The sequence below is a fragment of the Microcaecilia unicolor genome, chromosome 1 (assembly GCF_901765095.1).
Source record: "Microcaecilia unicolor chromosome 1, aMicUni1.1, whole genome shotgun sequence".
Classification (NCBI taxonomy): domain Eukaryota; kingdom Metazoa; phylum Chordata; class Amphibia; order Gymnophiona; family Siphonopidae; genus Microcaecilia; species Microcaecilia unicolor.
The window spans coordinates 543424568-543442551 of record NC_044031.1 but is presented as its reverse complement, the minus strand read 5'-3'; the positions used below and the strand labels follow the sequence as shown (position 1 = coordinate 543442551).

The 17984-nt window shown below is 42.1% G+C and overlaps 1 protein-coding gene across 1 annotated transcript; it reads right to left on the bottom strand.

The window, feature by feature from the left end:
- Positions 1–15157: 15157 nt before the first annotated feature.
- Positions 15158–16590, bottom strand: PLEKHF2 (pleckstrin homology and FYVE domain containing 2). The gene is given in 10 exon segments (XM_030216882.1): positions 15158–15980; positions 15982–16012; positions 16014–16084; positions 16086–16269; positions 16271–16364; positions 16367–16396; positions 16399–16434; positions 16437–16509; positions 16511–16570; positions 16573–16590. Coding segments are annotated over 10 exon segments (753 nt in total). The 3' UTR covers positions 15158–15824.
- Positions 16591–17984: the final 1394 nt, after the last annotated feature.

Sequence of the window (17984 nt, the reverse complement as noted above, 5' to 3'; positions counted from 1 at the left end):
ACCGAGGGGTAAAAGGGGGCATCAGGGAAGACAAAGCATTAGCGGAGAGGTTAAATGAATTCTTTGCTTCGGTCTTCTCCGAGGAAGATTTGGGAGAGATACTGGTGCCAGAAATGGTATTCAAAGCTGAGTCATTTTAAATTTACTAATTTGTAGTTTCACTGCATGCCCTCTAGTCCTAGTATTTTTAGAAAGAGTAAACAAGCAATTCACGTCTACCCGTTCCACTCCACTAATTGTTTTATATACCTCTATCATAGCTCCCTTCAGCTGTCTTTTCTCCTAGCTGAAGAGCCCTAGCTGTTTCAGACCTTTCCTCATAGAGAATTTGTTCCCATCCCCCTTTATCATTTTCGTCGCCCTTCTCTGTACCTTTTCTAATTTGACTATATTTTTTTTTGAGATGCAGCCGACCAGAATTGTACACAGTATTCAAGGTGCGGTAGCACCATGGAGCGATACAAAGGCATTATAACATCCTCGTTATTTTCCATTGCTTCCTAATAATACCTACATTCTATTTGCTTTCTTTGCAGCCGAAGCACACTGAGGTTTGAAAGTATCATCAACGATGATCCTAGATCTTTTTCCTGGTCGGTGACTCCTAATGTGGAAACCTTGCATCATGTAGCTATAGTTCGGGTTCCTCTTTCCCACATGCATCATTTTGCACTTGCTCACATTAAATCACTACCTGTAGTGGTCATCAGCTGGCTCCTGCTCAGGGTGGGCCAGCTGTTCGTGCTGACATGCAGGGGCATCTAGGTATAGTGGCATCTCTGCAGGCTCTCCCCTCTCCCTCCTCCTTTGCTGGACACCTGTATCTTTGATGTCCTCTTCTTCCTCCAGAGGCAGCATGTTGTTATACTCTGCTGATGCTGCAGCCTGATCTTCTAGGCCCTACTGTTCAGCAGGCCAGAAGCAGCAGAAGCATCCTCCGCCTCTGAGGTGGCCTTCTCACCATCACCCAATGCAGTTGCATCCTCTGCAAGAAAAGAGCAAAGAATACATTAGTATGTCCAGACTTGGGACAATCAAAGATATTGGCAAAGCAGACAGGGATAAGGCATGAGCAGTCTGGCCTCCAAAGGGAAAAGGAAAGCAGGTGGCAAAACACATTCAGAAAACACCTGGGCACATATATTTGGAACTACAGTACTTGGGTTGTATTGCAGTTACACTGAAAAAAAGACGACCATCGCTAGAATTTAATTTCAGGAGGAGTATTCAATTGTCTAGGACATGGTTTTTGCTATCCTAGAAGTCAACTTTTCAAGATTATTGGAGGTGCTATACTCACCACATATCACCACTCCTTGGTCACAGTCCACGCCTTATTGCAAATGGAGGTGGTCAAGCACTCACAGAACTGTCTCTTCTGTTCCCCATAGTCAGATGAGGCACGTCCCCACATTTCCTAAGACATGTCACTTGCTTCCTTTGCTGGTAGAGACCAGAGGTGACTGTAATGCTTGACAGGAATGGGTACATGTGAAGGTTGGGAAAAGGGCATACTTGAAGAGCAATTTGAAACAGCTGTCAACAGATAGAGAGGAACTGGTTTAAAATAGCAACAAAGGATGGGGCCTAGGTGCAAGAGTGGCATAAGGGTGTGGAACCACTGTTATTTACAGAACATTACATTCCAAGACTCAAGTGGAGCAAATAGTTGGTCATTTCTTTCTGCCATTACCATCTGACCTAGCTTGGAAGGTGGTTGCCATTTGCATCTGAGAAGTCAAATTCAAGCTTTGCTGGCCCACTAATGAAAAAAAAAACATGCTAACAAATATTAGGTGGCTGGGGGCCATACTGGTGGTTACTGGCTGAAGAATATCCCTGGTGTTAGCAGACCTCTGCACAAACAATGCAACCTGGGATGCAATGGGGTGCACGATCTTATCTCTGCACCAAGGGTGGTCTCACCACTAATCCCTGCCACAGTTGCAGGCCCAACTGTAGTTAGCAAACTCTCTCTCCAGGGCCTGTGAGGGTTACATGGCTGCCAGGTCCCTCTTTCCTTTGCTCAGGTTCTTGGTCTGTGCTCTACACTGCCAGAAACTCCCACTATTTCTTGAGGTCCTCCACATCCTGATTGTTGTGATAAATGGCATGAGGCACTCGGTGCTGAGGTGCTAGATTGCCAATTTGGCAATGTACTTGATATAGTGGCTGCAGCCCCATACAGGGCAATGAGTTCGCTATAACCCTCCCTTACAAGGAGGCGCAGGTCAGCAGGGCAAAAATTGGCCTTCCTCAAGCTACTCTCTGGGCCATTGCTGTCTGCACCTCATGTACTTGGAGGGCTAAGATGCTTTTTATAGAAAAGCTCTGCATTAGCCACTCCTCCACACCCATTACACACACTGTCACATGCACCTATCAACGCCTAGCATAACTCATGGCTATATAGGTGCCAACCAATCGGCACAGAGGTATCTTCGGCACTGAGCTATATTGGGGCTATATCAGCGCCAAGCAATTAGAGCAGGTCTGGTGAGCAGCCAATATTTGGACGTTGATGGCAATTTTATAGACATTATCAATAGAGGCAGATGTCTTCCTTTACATCTTTTTAGTGCTGATGCATGATTTTTTCCCCTTTGGAACAGTTGTCAGCTTATTTCTGTATTTATTAAATAGAATATTTGTGCTTTAAACCCCTTCAATATTGGAAGGCATATCATAGCAGAAGATGGAATTTTCTAAACTTGGGATAGGTTCTTGAAACATTTAGGGTGAATCATCAAAAACATCGCTGAGGGGTCCTAAGCAGAGCCTGTCCCCATTCCTATTGTCACTTTTCAGTGGTTTTTCTGCTGTGTCTCAGCTGCAGCAGGGGTGAATACTGGATTTTATTTTCTATACTGTCCTCCGTGATTTCTGGCACAGGAGTTCTATTTGGAAACAAGATTACAATTGGGGGGGGGGGGGGGGGGGTTATAGTAATGGGCCCACACCTCTCCAGCAGTACTGTAACATTAAACAAGTGATAGAGGGCAGTGGGCCTGGTTGCATCATGTTTTTGTTTTAATGCAGGATTCTGTTAGTCTATTTGGTAGGTTGTACCCTGCCTCCTAGCAGTTGGTGGGCTGTTCTGACTCTGTCGTCTGGTATCAATGCATGTTTTGTTTGAGGTGATTGTGGGAGGCCAATAAAGGCCTCATAACCTCTTTCACATTCTCTCATATACTAGAGGTAGGGCCTGGGCCCACTGAGATAAGGTATTGCCACTCAGAGATATCACAAGTTTATACCACCCCCTGACCAGACATTGTATCAGCATTCCTTAGCTTGCTGTTCATAGTGCTCCAGAAACTTGCATAATGGCCGCTGAACCTTGATATCAGATGGAAACACAAGACTCCCATGAACACTAACTATAAAATGTGGTAACTATAAAGGAGTTTTGGATTCTAATGCACAAATCAGAGTAAACATGAAATGAAAAAAAAAGAGGTCCAAATATAAACTCTGGGAGGGAAACATGTTTACAAAGGGGGAAACCAAAACAATAAGGTGAAAAACCAAAGGGAGAGAGATGAAAGGGCCATTGTGGGCAGGAAGGCCCCCACCCAGAGCTGCTGGCGCTGCCTCAGAAGGTGAAGCAGACTAAAGGTCCTGTGAGGGGCCTGAACCCAGGCGGCCAGCAAGTTCAAGGGCAGATAAGATGCACCCTTGGAGCATGCTCGATCCTGGACAGACCTACTTCCAGGGCACCTAGTCAGCAGGTAATGGACCTTAGGCATTCCCTCCACCCTCTTTACTACAGCAGCACCAGAGCCTTAGATCTCTGTATTAGAGAGAGGGAGGAGAAGGCAGGAAGCCATTTTCCTCTCCAGCAGTGCTTCCAAGCTCTCCTGAGGCTAGTCCTGTTGCTTCTGAGGTAGAAGGGATCCAGAATGGGCAGGTGCAGTTGGGAAATGTGTGGCTATCAGGGCAGGAGAGGTATGGTCCTCTTCACTTTTCCCTTTTCATCATTCTCCTTCTCCCACTCAAAGCCCGGCTAGTGGTTAGAACACATGGTTGATCAATCCAGGGTGGCCAATTCGCATCCCAACACTAGGAACCACAACCCAGAACCTTAGAGCTAGGAAAACTGGGTTCAATTCACACCATACCTACTGCTCACTCACCACACCCCAACCCTGTGGAGTCTGAGGGAGACACATTGGCTGAGAATTATACTATTTGATTTTTTTTTTTTTAAGTAATAAAAGTAATGAAGCTGGGGTTCTCTTGTTGAGTGGCATTTCTTAGTGATGGGAAATTCCAAATCACTTTGATATAGGAATAAAATGACCTCATAAATGTGTTCAACCTGCTTGCTTTGTTTTCTGTTACTCCTCCTGCCTAATTTCTGTGAGCTGCTGCATACCATTAATTATTGCATTGTTAATCGCTACACTTGATGGCAAAATAGTCCTCAAACTAAATGTCAGTGATTTGTTCGGAGTTTAATAGTGTTTACTATACCGCTTAATTGAATAGTGCTTATTATACCGCTCTGACTACCCAGGGCAGAGCAGTGTACATATTATATTCACACTCTTTCCCTATATAGTATATATTCATAGCTCAAACACTTGGGAACTTCATGGATTGAGATAACAGTTCCCTCCCCATTCAACAGGAAACTGTCTGGGATTTGTACCTTTTTGGCTCGGGTCACCTTTTCCCAAAATTCTCATGGTTGGTTTGTTTAAAGATTAGAATGTCTGCCTTCATATTGCAGCCCTATGTAATATGGCTTCAAAGGCTATTTGATTAATGCATCTACATCCTACAGCACTGTTCATTTCGCTGTTGTGCTTTAAATAAGAATACTATTGGAACCCCCAAAATCAACAAAACCTTCAGTAGTACAGTACATATTTGTCTTCCACATAACAACCCCATTGCTAGTCTAGCAGGTAACATATGCATGTTACAGGACATCACAACAGTAATCATTATCCCTTTCTCCCTTCTGCTCTTCACGGTGCTCATGAACCTCGGTGGTAGGCTTAGAACCTCATATCAGATAGAGCAGCCACAGGCATTAAAGTGAAGACAGGACACCCATATAAACATCAACTTTACATCATATCTTTTTTTCTGTGCACAATCCCAAAAATAAAATTGTTATAAAAACAATTTACAGGAAGTATAATTAAAACATAGAGCGCAGGCAAAAAAATAAGTAAGTAAAATAAAGGGCTAACATATAATACAAATAAAAAGGGAGAGGAGAGGGGAGGGGGAAAGAGATTACTCCAAGAGAAGCAGGAGTTACCTCAGGAGGGTGTGTGGTGTGTGGGGGGGGGGGGGTCCATAGATGGCTGCATGCCCTAGAGCAGAAAGAATATGGGCTTGAGTGGCTGCCATCTGCTCTAGGGCATGCTCCAACCTGGCCTGCGCAGCTTCCAGTGCCCTTAGTCGCTGGTCAATGGCCTCCCTTCATGCTCTCCATCTTCTCCAAACAACATCTGATCGAGGCAGACATAGACAGAGGAGGGGCTCCATCTGCACCAGCATGTGCCACTGGGTCCACTTGAGCCTCAGCTCACTCTCTTGGGGAGGATGGTTAGACATGTGGGAGGCCATTATTCTCTCCAGAGATGTTCCCCTCATGAGGGAGGTCAAGTGCTCCTGGGGTGGGGGGAGTCCAGGGGGCAGGATTTTGGGCAGTGGTTGTGGCTAGGCTAGTGAAGCCTTTTTCACTGTGAGAGGGATTGGTGCCCAAGGAAGGAGGGGTAGAGTTGTTAGAACACTTGCTCATCTCTCTGGAACAGGGAGTTCAAATCTCATCTCTTGTACCCAAGTGCCTCTCCCCCCCCCCCCCCCCCCCCCCCCCCCATTTGCATTGCCTTTGGAGTTCAAATCCCATCACTGCTGTCTATACACCTGCACTCATCCCCTCCAAACAGTCTGCATTTTGAATTAGGCTCATAGTAGTACAGAACTTAATTACAAACTTTTCAGACCTAAATTTTTACACATGCTGACCAGTTGTAGTACAGTTTAAATGAATTGCTATCAAGACCAGATCTTCTACCAACACGGTAGAGATTAGTGCTGCAGTTATGTTATTGGAACCACTACCATGATGAAAAGCACAAAACCTGGCCACGTTGGCACTGTGGCATAGCCGGACAGCCAGTTTTGGGTGAGACTGAGCCCAAAGTGGGTGGGCACAAAATGTTCTCTGCCCCACCATACCCCTACCTCAAAATATAAATACTTAGCTAATGAGGGCCCCCAAGCTCTGTCTGCTGAAGACTTTCTCTGAAGGTGGCCAGAACTCTCTTACAAGCTTGGCAGGCAGCAGCAATGACCTTAAGCCACTGATGCTGGCAACTCACACATGCTTAGTTGTCGACGGTTCAAGGATGATGTTGCCAACTGCAGAGCTTAGTAGAAGGGAATTCTGGCCATCTTTGCAGGAGATCCTTACATGTGGATACTTGGGGAACCTCATCAGCTATACAGCAAGGGTCAGGACTTTTGTTAGACCTGCTTGGGCTCAGGTCAGAAAATAAAGGAGGGCCCCCCCCTCCCCGATTCCCTCTCCTCCAATTTACCCACCGGCTATCTCACCACAGACCCTCACCAAATATAGAACACTAGTAAAAGAGGCCCGTTTCCAACAGAAAGGTAACGGGTGATAGCAAGGTTCCAGGGCCCTCCCTCCATCCTCGAGTTCCACCGTCCCCCCTACCTACCTCCCTGCCTCTCCTCCGAGTTCCAGGCACCCACTCCCCTCCACCCCTATGTTCAACATTCCTCCCTCTCTTGCCACCTATCCTCTCTCTATGCAGATGTCTCCCTCCCCCTCCTATGCAAGATTTCTCCCTTTCTCACCCTCAACCCTTTGCTGCATATCTCCCTTATTCACCCCTACAGCATCTTCCCTCCCATGTTCCCTCCCCCTGCAGCATCTGTCCGCCATCTTCCCTCTTCCGTGCAATATCTTTTCCCCTCCCATGTTCTCTCCCCCATGCACCTGTCCCCATCTTCCCTTACCCCGTGCATCTTTCACCGCATTTCTTTCTCTTTCCTATTCCACCCACAACTCTCCTCATGTTTCTAAGGGTTGCCGGCAGTGGCAGCAACTTCTCCCCACTGCCTGCCGCACGATCTCCAAATAAATATTTTTGATTACAAAAGTTTAACACAAATCTAAATTTGTAAATTTGGGATGATATGCTCCTTAAGAACTAGCCTCTCTGTGGAGATAACATCAGCTGTCACTCCAACGTGTAGAAGCATTGTTGCTTTTATTTTCCGTTGTCAGTAGCTGAGGTCTATGTGTGCAGAGGCTATTTTGCTTGGAGGTAAAAGATGGTCTTTCCTCATTAAAATTATTATATGTTCTGGCTTGGATACTATTTGGGTTATTCTAAAGAATTTCTATATTTTGGTAGAATGAAGATGCAGTGTTTTAATCAAACTTGTGGCATACAAAGTTAGATTTTACGAAAAAGGAACATGCAGCAATTGTTTTCAAGTTCAAGTACTGGTCAGCTTTAAAGTGTCATTAGAGAAATGATATCACAATGAAATGAAGTTTATATTTTTGAAAATAATTTGCAAATATATTACTCTGGATTATAATTTTGCAGAGCATATAGTCTCACATTCAGTAATATCAATGTTTGCTTTAATCTGGATTGTGCATTAGGCTGGTAGAATGTCCACAGTTTAAACCGGTTGTCTGGACTACTTCACCCTGTTTTAGTAAGAATCTATATCAAGGTTGTCCTTAATCCCTGTTACTTGTGCAAAGTTTAGGTAAGCATAAAAAGCTGGTAATCATTTTATATATATATTCACACAAAATTCTTGTCTCAGGAGATATTTAACTGCATCTTCCACTAAACTTGGGAACCTAAACAAGCCAGATGTGTCGAGAAGTCCTTATGAAAATGGGTCTCCAAGTTATGAGCCTGTTCTTACAGTTTACATTACATTGTTTCCTGTATTCCACAACAACCCAAATAGTTTCAGTACAGATCAGAGAGAAGAGTAAACAGGCCAACCCTGCAAGCAAAGCGTAAGAAAATATGAACATTACAATAACAGTGCTACAACAAAGAGATAACCTAGCTCAATCTTGGAACAAAAATTTCCTGGGACTGGAGGGTAATCTTACAGGGGTTTAGCAGAGGTCTGCTGACAAGCTCTGCCAATCCCCAGTGAGGCCTCGTTAATTCATTCACACAACCAATTTTTTAGTTTTTGGTTTTGGTCAAAACCAGGTAATTAAGTTTCAGCTGCAGAGTCAGTTCTGCCAAAACTGAAAAAAACAGCTTTGGTCAGTCTACTTTATAAAATAGTAGCTTAAGTGGCAGGCATGGTCATTTACATCAACTTTAAGTATCTGTCAAGAACATGTGTAATTACAATATTTTATAATCTACACTTAGATTCACCTCTACGCAAACCACCAGCAGAGTATGAATCATCATTTCTACGTGTATACTTTGGTGATAGTCGGTACTGGGTGTCACCATATCTGCACATAAATGACCTAAACACTACCAAGGCAGTATGCACCCCTTTATAAAGTTATCCTCTATATGTTCATGACATTTTATCTATATACAGATCCACTACCAGTACCTTACAGGGCTAAATTTAAAACTCTGTTTGATTTCAAGGCCCTCAAACAAATGGGACAGAGTACTTAAAGAATAAGTTAGCCCACTGGTTGCCAAACTTTTTCCGTTCATGGCACCCTGTCAGAGCAATGTTTCATGCCGCGCACCCCCCCAACCCCCCCCCCCCCCCCTCCAGCAACACAGGTTTCCATCTTTTTCTCTGCACAAATATAACAGTGCTAGGGTATCCCTATAATCAGCCCCTCCAAATGACAAACTCATTATGATTTATAACAAATTACTACTCTACCTAAGAAAAGTTATTCCATTATTATACTTCCTCTTTGAACATCTGTATGCTGCAGAAGCCAGGATGTTTAAAATATAAGTGTGATTAAATAAATAAATAAAATGCTACCAACAATAAAGCATGACAACTCAGATGCAGCTTGCTTCTTTTTGAATGAGAATGGAAACAGAGACTGACCTATTGGCTTCAACTTTTTGACTTCATCCCGTCTCCTGTTTTCATCCAACCTCCTTGGCAGTTGCCTGTGCGAGTCCCGAATGTCATCTGCTCCCTGTCCCAAGTGGCCACAACAACAACAAAAAGCGTGGGGCCGCAGCTGATGTCAACTTCCACTTCCGGGGGCAGAGGACCGGCAGAACTGACAGCAAGCACATGCTTGAAGGCTGCTGCAGGCCTCTGCTTGATTTTTGCTGGTGTTTTTTCTGCTGCTGCACTGTGGTCTGCAGTAGCAGTTCGAGAAGGAGTTCGGTTGGGATTTTTCCACAGCGCCTCAGAGAATTTGCTGTGTGGCACCAGGGTGCCACAGGGCACAGTTTGGGAAATGCTGAGTAAGCCCTTTACACACCTTTGAGACCTCTTAGATCCTCTCTCAAGGATCATCACTCTCTGTCCCCTCATCAAAGAAATTGTACGATGTGATACCCACCAGCAAGTCTTCTCAGTAGCCCCCACACTCTGTAATTTATTCCCAGATGGGCTATGTATAACTCGAGACTACCTCTACTTCAGCAAGCAGGTAAAAGCCTTGCTCTTCTCCAAGCCCTTAATACATAGGGTGACTGACTATACACTCATTCTGCACCTGGACTAGATTGCTTCACACATTGTAACTTAGACCAGTTCCTTATAAGCTCATTAACTGTACAAAGAACTTGCCTTTTAGCCACCCATTTATTTATCCCAACTGACTCTGTACCACACATCTTGTCCCCATCTATATATCTTGAGTTTGGCCCCTCAGCTATATGGTATGCTGTATTATACAAAAGCATTAGCATCATAAAAATGTTATTTGAATGTTCCAATTGTGTGCTTATTAGATATTTCATTAGTATTATACTTACATCACATTATATCTGTTATTTGAATTTCAGTGTGTAAAATATGTATATTTTTGATCCTGTTTCATGGTAGTCCTATTAGGTGTCAATTTGCTGTATTTATGTTTATAGTTGTACATTTTACTATTGTTATGCTGTTAAAATTGTAAGTTTCATGTTAAACTGTACCTACTGTACACCACCTTAGGTGAATCTCTTCATAAAGTCTGTTAATAAATAAATACAAGACATAGCCTTCCAGTGAGTATACATAGCAAAGGCTAATTTCTTAAGGACCAGAAATAACAAAGGCTAAGTATTCCAGTTAGCATAAAAGTAGCATCCTATTTGCTTCTAGAACACCTGCTTTTTGTTGGAAGTATGTTTCATGGCACTCTGCTGGACTATGTAAAGTCATTCAGGTTTCCACAATTATGAATGCACCCTTATTTGTTTCCTGCTTCTGTGCATAAGCTGCTTGTAGCTATATTTATCTCCTAGATAAAAAGCAATGCTTTACTGCTCTTGCAAGAATGAAAACCTCTAGTTTGCCCCCAGAAGGCACTCTCTTATCAAAACATTCTTGTTTCTCCCTCTGCAAAACCCCCTATGGGTTATTGCCATCATCATGAATGAAACTCATAGCATTATAACCTAACTGCAGCCAATTCTGATCACGCTGGTAACCTGGAGGAAACTACCATCTCAGAGAGACCATGCAAAAAAATTAAATGGACTCTCTCCAATGATACATTCTAGGCGAGTTTCCTATTATCCTAACATTTTCAGTCCAAAAGTCTACTTTTAACTTGGATACAGCATTTTTTTAACAGCAATCACACAAAATCTAACCCAACAGTTGTCTACTATTTCAGGTTACTTTTTTTTTTTTTTAATTCATTATTGCTCTTCCACTGCCACCTTTTTGCAAACATTCATCATGCAAACCTGGCCCGCATAACAATGAAAGACAACTAAAAATTAGTTATGCTACACCAATATATTTGCAAACAGCACTTCTGAGATAGGTTACAAGCCAGATTTTCAGCTCACAAAAGAAATGAATGAACAAACAAGTGGAAATAAGCCCCATGGAGAAAAGCACTGTATGTCACCAATGACAAAAAGGACCAACTTTTTAAAAAGCTGTGAATACTTACATATAAATTTCAGGATATTTTAAGATTAAACCTCAGCTTTAGGCACCATATATATATTGATTTAATAGGTTACAAGCCAGATTTTCAGCTCACAAAAAAAAAAAAATGAATTAAAATTAACAAACAATTGGAAAGAAGCCACCATGGAGAAAAGCACTGTATGTCACCAATGACCAAAAAATGAAAAGAACAATATTTTAAAAGCTGTGAATATCTTTATATATAAATTTCAAGATATTTTAAGATTAATCAGTTTTCAGGCACAATATATCTATAGATTATCAGTTCACATCAAGTTGGTTAAAGCTAAAGGGATAAATGCAACTTAGTGCAAATTTTAAATTCTCAGGTAATAATGTGTTTTGTGTCATTTCTCTTACCATAATTCTGACTTGTTCTGAAAGATGTAGTAAGTGCTACAAAGTGTGTGTAGGTATACAAAGTGTAAAACAGGCATTGCAATCTGCAATAACAATGGAAAAACAAGAACTCAAAAACCTATCGTATATGATAGACCAGGACTTCCCATCTGTCCTGGTAACCCAACAACCTGTCAGCCTTTCAGAATCTCACATGAATTGTTGTATTAATCAGCATATTAATTGACAATGGGTCCTGTTTACTAAGGTGAACTATCATGATTAGCACATGCCAACGCTAGGACACCTGTCTCTAGCATTAGCATGTGCCTTTAAAACTGCTAGCATGCCTCGTAAACATGGTCCATATCTTGAAAAGAGACAATTAAGTTAGAAGAGACAGGATGGAAGCCCCGAGATAGATCCATTAAAGAGCAAACATCTTGCCAGGGCTACATTTCATTTTGTAGTAGTACAGAATACAGGTCTACAAACTTCAAGCACTCGATAGAAAAAATTACAAATGTAAATATACACATTTGTCCTTAAATTCAAAAAATACAGCATAGATTATTGCACAGATCACAATCTGAAAACATTCTCCCAAACATAGGTCCTGTTTTTATACATTGATTCTATGTATTGAAGTGCTACAACACTAGTACAATTCCTTTTGCATGTATTAATTATGTCTAAATGTCTCCTCCTATATGATCTTTCAGTCACATTTTGCAGGTACACAACTTGCGAAAAAAAAAGTTCTTCAAGGATCTCCAATGCTTTGTTTTAGTGCTTTTGAAGTAAACTTTTTCTCGCAAAGATGAGGTTGGAATTTTAATGTTACAGACCAAACTGAAAAGTTGCACAATAAGTTCACCTTCCACAGGTCAAAACCTAAACTGATGGTTCTGAAATTTTTAAAGTATAGCACATTTTGTACAGATGGAAGGTTATTAGTGCAATGCACAGCACCACCAACTGTAGTGTGGATACATTTTGGACCCCACTGAAGACTATCAAGGAATAACAGGATTGCCCACTTAAATCTCTGTGATATAAATAAAAAATCAGCAAAAAAAAGTCTGACAAATCCCTCACACAATCTGTCAATATAATTATATAACTAGAAAAGCATTTTTCAAGACGGCAGAGTACTACCATTTCTGAGAAATAAACTATTACTTAGAGAAGTAGTACTAGCAGAATTCTTTAGAAATTCACGTAAAAATGTAAAATCTTTAAGATCCATTTTTATCATTTTTTTTTATTTAATTCATAAGGAAATGAGCATTTAAAGCTTAAAATCCTCTACTTAACTTTTGCTAACATTATGAATGAAACTCAGGCGCTGCTATGAAATCTCTCATCAGTGCCCCAGTCAGCATCATAACGATGCATGTAATGCATGAGTGTATTTTGAACTGAAGATGGAATTGAGAGCAAATAATTTAAAATAAAATACACAACAACTTAGGGCCTTGTTTAATAGCAGCGTTATAGGCACGTTAACATTAACGCGCGTTAACCATGTACATGCCTAAAATATCAGTATAAAAGGTAAAGTGGCATTTAAAGTGAGCCAATGAGGAATGGTGTGCTTGATCCATTGCCCAAAAAGCATTGCTGGCAATGAGCACAGCTGAGGTCACTACGAAGTAGATAAAACACTTTTGTAGTAAATGAAGACACTGTAGTGTTTTAAGTTCTTGATCTGGGAACCAAGGGTGATTATAGAGAGTAACTATAGAGGTTCCAGAAATTATATATTGAGAAGAAACCACTCAGATTGGTAAAATATCAGTATAGGCATTACATGGTTAGTGCGCGCACGCTAAGTGTAGGTGCGCTAAAAACACTAATGCCCTTAATAAACAGGGCCCTACTCTAAAAAGTGTAAAATTATAAGAAATGTCATTAAAGCGATTAGAACAAAAAATGGATATTACAAAATCAAAAGAAAACAGTCAAGATATTGACACATTGATATTGTCAAGACCCCAAGCTAGTACTGCTGCTAGAAACAATAGCTGATATTTTTTGAACTGAAAACTCAAGCCTAGCAATAGTTTCTATAGAGCAAAGCTATTAATGATATACTACTTGCAACTTCAGATTTAGATAATGCCAAAAAATATCTGCAGTTGTACTACACAATCCTAGGGCCCTGTTTATTAAGATGTATTAGCATTTTTAGGCACCTACAATTAGCGTGCACGCTAACCGTGTAGGCGCCTATAGGGATACTTGTAGGCACATACCCGGTTAACGCGCGTACATAGTTTATAACGCAGCTTAGTAAACAGGGAAACGACCTGGTCACAAAGTTAGAGTTTCACTATTGAGTAACAAAAATCTTGATTCTTACCAATGATCACCAAACCTGAATATTGTGCAGACAAACCAATTTACATCCTAGAAGTCCTTAGGGTCTTTATTTTGAGAACTTTTCCTTATTGTGTGCCTGTAGAAAATTTTTTTTAATTGAACCCAAGCTCTGAAAAGGTTAAATATGTATTATTGCCTCCACTGGGGGAAATGATTCATATGAATGTAATACTTAATCTCATTTTGGTATTCTGCTGTGATTATCACTTATTTTCTAATTTCTGTCTAGTGTGCCATTTCCTAACCCTCTAAAAAAATCTTAATATGGATACTATAAATAGCACCAGTCTTGTGAATTGTGAAACAGTGTAAGTATTGGGAGAGCTTGTTTCTTCCTGTACAAGTACTACCATTTTTAAAGGCACTGAATGGTCCAATTCAAATTTTAAAAGGCCTTATTCAATAAGGATTTTTTTTTTCCATAGGAATGGCATGGATGAGTCCTTTTTGAATAAAGCCAAAATTGTCTAAACTCAATTTCATTCAATGTAATATAACTACCAAAAGCATACTTAAAATGTGATTAACCAGAATGTATCTGGTTTATCGTTCTGCTCATGCAACAGAATTTAAGTGTCTCTAAATCAGGAAGATAAAATGCTACCACTAGGAAGCCATAATGCAGAAGTGTATCAAAAACAAACCTATGTTCAAGTTTTCCCACTACCCACATGAAGGCTCTAAACTAGAAATAAAGTACAGGAAGTTGAACAATTATCAGAAACAGAGGTGGACAAATGTTTTGGCCCACAGAACAGGGATATTACATCCTCCTCCCCCGAAGTAGGATCCACAGTGTCCAAATGGCACCATCACTGACCCCCCCCCCCCCCCCCCACACCAAAACAACCAGAAAAATCATCATCTGTGTTCCCATGTAACACCCCTAAACTCACCAAGCTTTCTACCAACTAAAACCAGGGGCACAGCTAGGTGGGGCCACAGGCCCCCACAGATTTAGACCTGGCCACCTCTACTTTCGACCCCCCCCTGCCGCCGACCCACCCCCACTTTCGACCCCCCCAGCCGCCAGGTACCTTTCCTGGTGGGAGTCCCCAACCCCAGTCAGCCGAAGTCTTCTTCAGCGCCGGTCTACGGTGCGTTTGCTGATGTTTCTGTGAGTCCTGACTCCTAGCGTCATGCACGTTACGTGCATGCAGGACGTCAGTCAGGAATCAAAGAAACAGATCAGCGAACACGCCGGAGACCAGCACTGAAGAAGACTTTGTCTGGCGGGTGTTGGGGACCCCCACCAGCAAAGGTACCTGGCAGCTGTGGCGGCGGGAGGGAGGTGTCGAAAGTGGAGGGGAGGGGGCTAAAATGTTCCCCCCACCTCGGGCTATGGACCCCCCTCCCGGCGAGGTCTGGCTACACCCCTGGCTAAAAACTGGTCTCCTGGTGGTTTTCACAAACATGAAGCACTGACACAGGACAATTGTGAAGGCTAACATGGTACTAACCAGAAGCAAACCAGAAGTCCCTGATTATTAGGCTCATCTCTGGTTACTCTCATAGAAACTCAAATGTGTCTCCCCTCCCTGCCTGCATCATGCACTTACAACAGTCCTATTATTACAGCAGGAAACATGCCAAGTTCTTTGGCTGGGATGGTAGGCTTATAGACAGGAAACTGATAAGAGGGCACTTTGATTTTACATATAGGGTTGATCTGTGAGGGAAAAGACCAAGCCCATGTGTACATGGGGTTAGAAGTCAGGGGATGAATAAGGTAAATTGAGTTTATAGGCCAATAAAATGTTGACCCATGGGTTGTTATTTTGTCCACCCCCCAAGATAGTGTCAGTCTATTCCCTGCAGAAGACAAATCCCTTGTCCAAAGGATTTTACTGAGGCACATGCAGTTGAAGATTCTCAGGCAAGTTTTATGGCTAAAATTAGAACTTTCAAAGTTATTGATGACTAAAACTTGAAAAACTCCCTAGAGAGCAAATTTCAATTTTTCAGCATATGGAAATTTTTTTTTGTGCTTAGTCACTACTGTCATCATCCTTGTCATCATCGTCGTCATCGTCATCATCTGATCCATTGTTTGTGGGAGATTTAGGGGATAGACTATGCAGGTCCGATCTAATGGGCTGACAAGCGGTCATCTCTCCAGTAGAAAGAAGATCAACGCAGAAGTCCACAAACTCGCACTGGCTTGGAAGACTGACTGGAAGAAGAAACTTCTTTTCAGACATGGCCCACACACAACAAAACCACACTTACGGCAGTGATGGCGACGACCGATTGACAGGTGTAAATTTTACTTTCTGGCAACGCCTGCACACTGATGCCTCAGAGTCAGGTACCCAAACAGCAGCATGTTCATGCTGGGAGTTTTTCCACTTTGCTATCAAATCTGACACACAGTTGTTAATATGGTTCATCCATTCTGATTTCTCAGTAGCAGTGGCAGCATACACTGCAAAGATTTAGTGGGTGTCTGATAAGCCATCCATTCCGCAAATCCCCTTCATCTTGAATGGAATCAATAGTAACATTTTCCAAAGGAATAATATGCTGTTATTATACTTTTTCTTTTGGATAACAATATTACATAGACAAGAATATCATTGAATAAAAAAAACTGCCTGGCTTTGGCTTCTTTCTACATAGCTTTGTTAATACGCCTTCTCCGATAAGGACTCGGCCAGGAATAGCCAAGGGTTGGTCCAGCAGTTCCAAAACAACCTTCCACTATGCTTATACGGCGAGTATTTGCTTCACTGTTTTGCCAAACCGATCCACCATTTTTTTCTACTGTTCTAAAAAAAAAAAGAAAAAAATTTGAAAATTAGTAAATCTTTTACAATTTAACTTTACTAGACAAAAAGTGAACACTGCTCTAGCGGAGATATGACAATTAAAACAGTAGCAATTAACCACAAAGGAGTTCAAATAAATTTAACATGCTAATATTGCAAACCACCTACTTTTTTTTTTTTTTTTTTTTAATTACACCTGCTGTAACCTTTCAATTTCATGTCATTGTCCACCATTCTTACGGTGAAACACAGTATTTTCTCTGGCTAGTGTATTCTAAAACAACCAAGACACAGAAAGAGGTCTAACCTGATAATTTTTCTTTCCATTAGTCCTTCCCACTATTCCAGAACCTGTGGGATAGTTGTGACTATCAACCAGCAGATGGAAATAGAGAACTGAAAACCAAGCTGAGACATCTCTCTCTTGGCATCCAATCCAGCTCCTCAGTATTTTCCTTGTCCAGCAAGTGAATGGACACACTTTTCAGTGCATGGTTCGGAGTGATTTGCTCCTGGGTCCAGTTAGTCAGTTGGTCCACAGTTGAGCTTTGCAGGTGGCTTGAGTCTGCAGATCCCTGTTCCCTAGTGTCCTGTGAACTTTCCTATGGAGCTCTCCTTTTCACCATATCTTTAAAAAAAACAAACAACAGAGAGAAGGGAAGAGATTTACTGGAGAGCGTGGGACACAGTATCAGTCCTGATTCTGACTCAGCTGGGGTAAGACTTGTAGAGACCTGTGAGCTTGGCAGGAGCAGTCAGCAGTGTTAAGTCCAAATTAAGTTGGACTCAGAACCATTTGGAGGGCTGCAAGCTCTACCCCCTGGTCTGACGTGATATTGGCCCATTCCTCCTGAAACTCCTACAGCAGGACCACCACTTAACTGCCTCTGTGGGAGTCGCCATTCATCCTGTCACAAGCATTGCACCACACGGTCCCAAGTGGTGAGTCAGGATCCCTCCCCTGCACCAAGTAGAACTTGCAGTCCTCTAAGTGGTTCAGTCAAATTTTAGTCAGACTTACCACTGTCGGCTGCTCCCTCCCCCATCCCCCCAAGCTAACAGTCTCTACAAGTCTTACCCCAGAAAAGACAGAATCAGGACTGATACTATGTCCCACGCTCTCCAGTAAACATCTTTCCTTCTCCTCTCTCTTTTTTCAAAGGTTGTTGTGCTAGAAAGGAGAGCTCTACAGGAAACAGAGGAGAACTGAAGGGACAGACGAAGTAAATTCATGGAGCACCAGAGACAGGGATCTGAAGACCTTCAGATACGACTCTGCAGACTCAAGCCACCAGCAAAGCTCAACTAGGGACCAACTGACCAAATGGCCCAGGAGCAAATCACTCAAAATCCAGAGGCTGAAAAGTGTGTCTATCCACC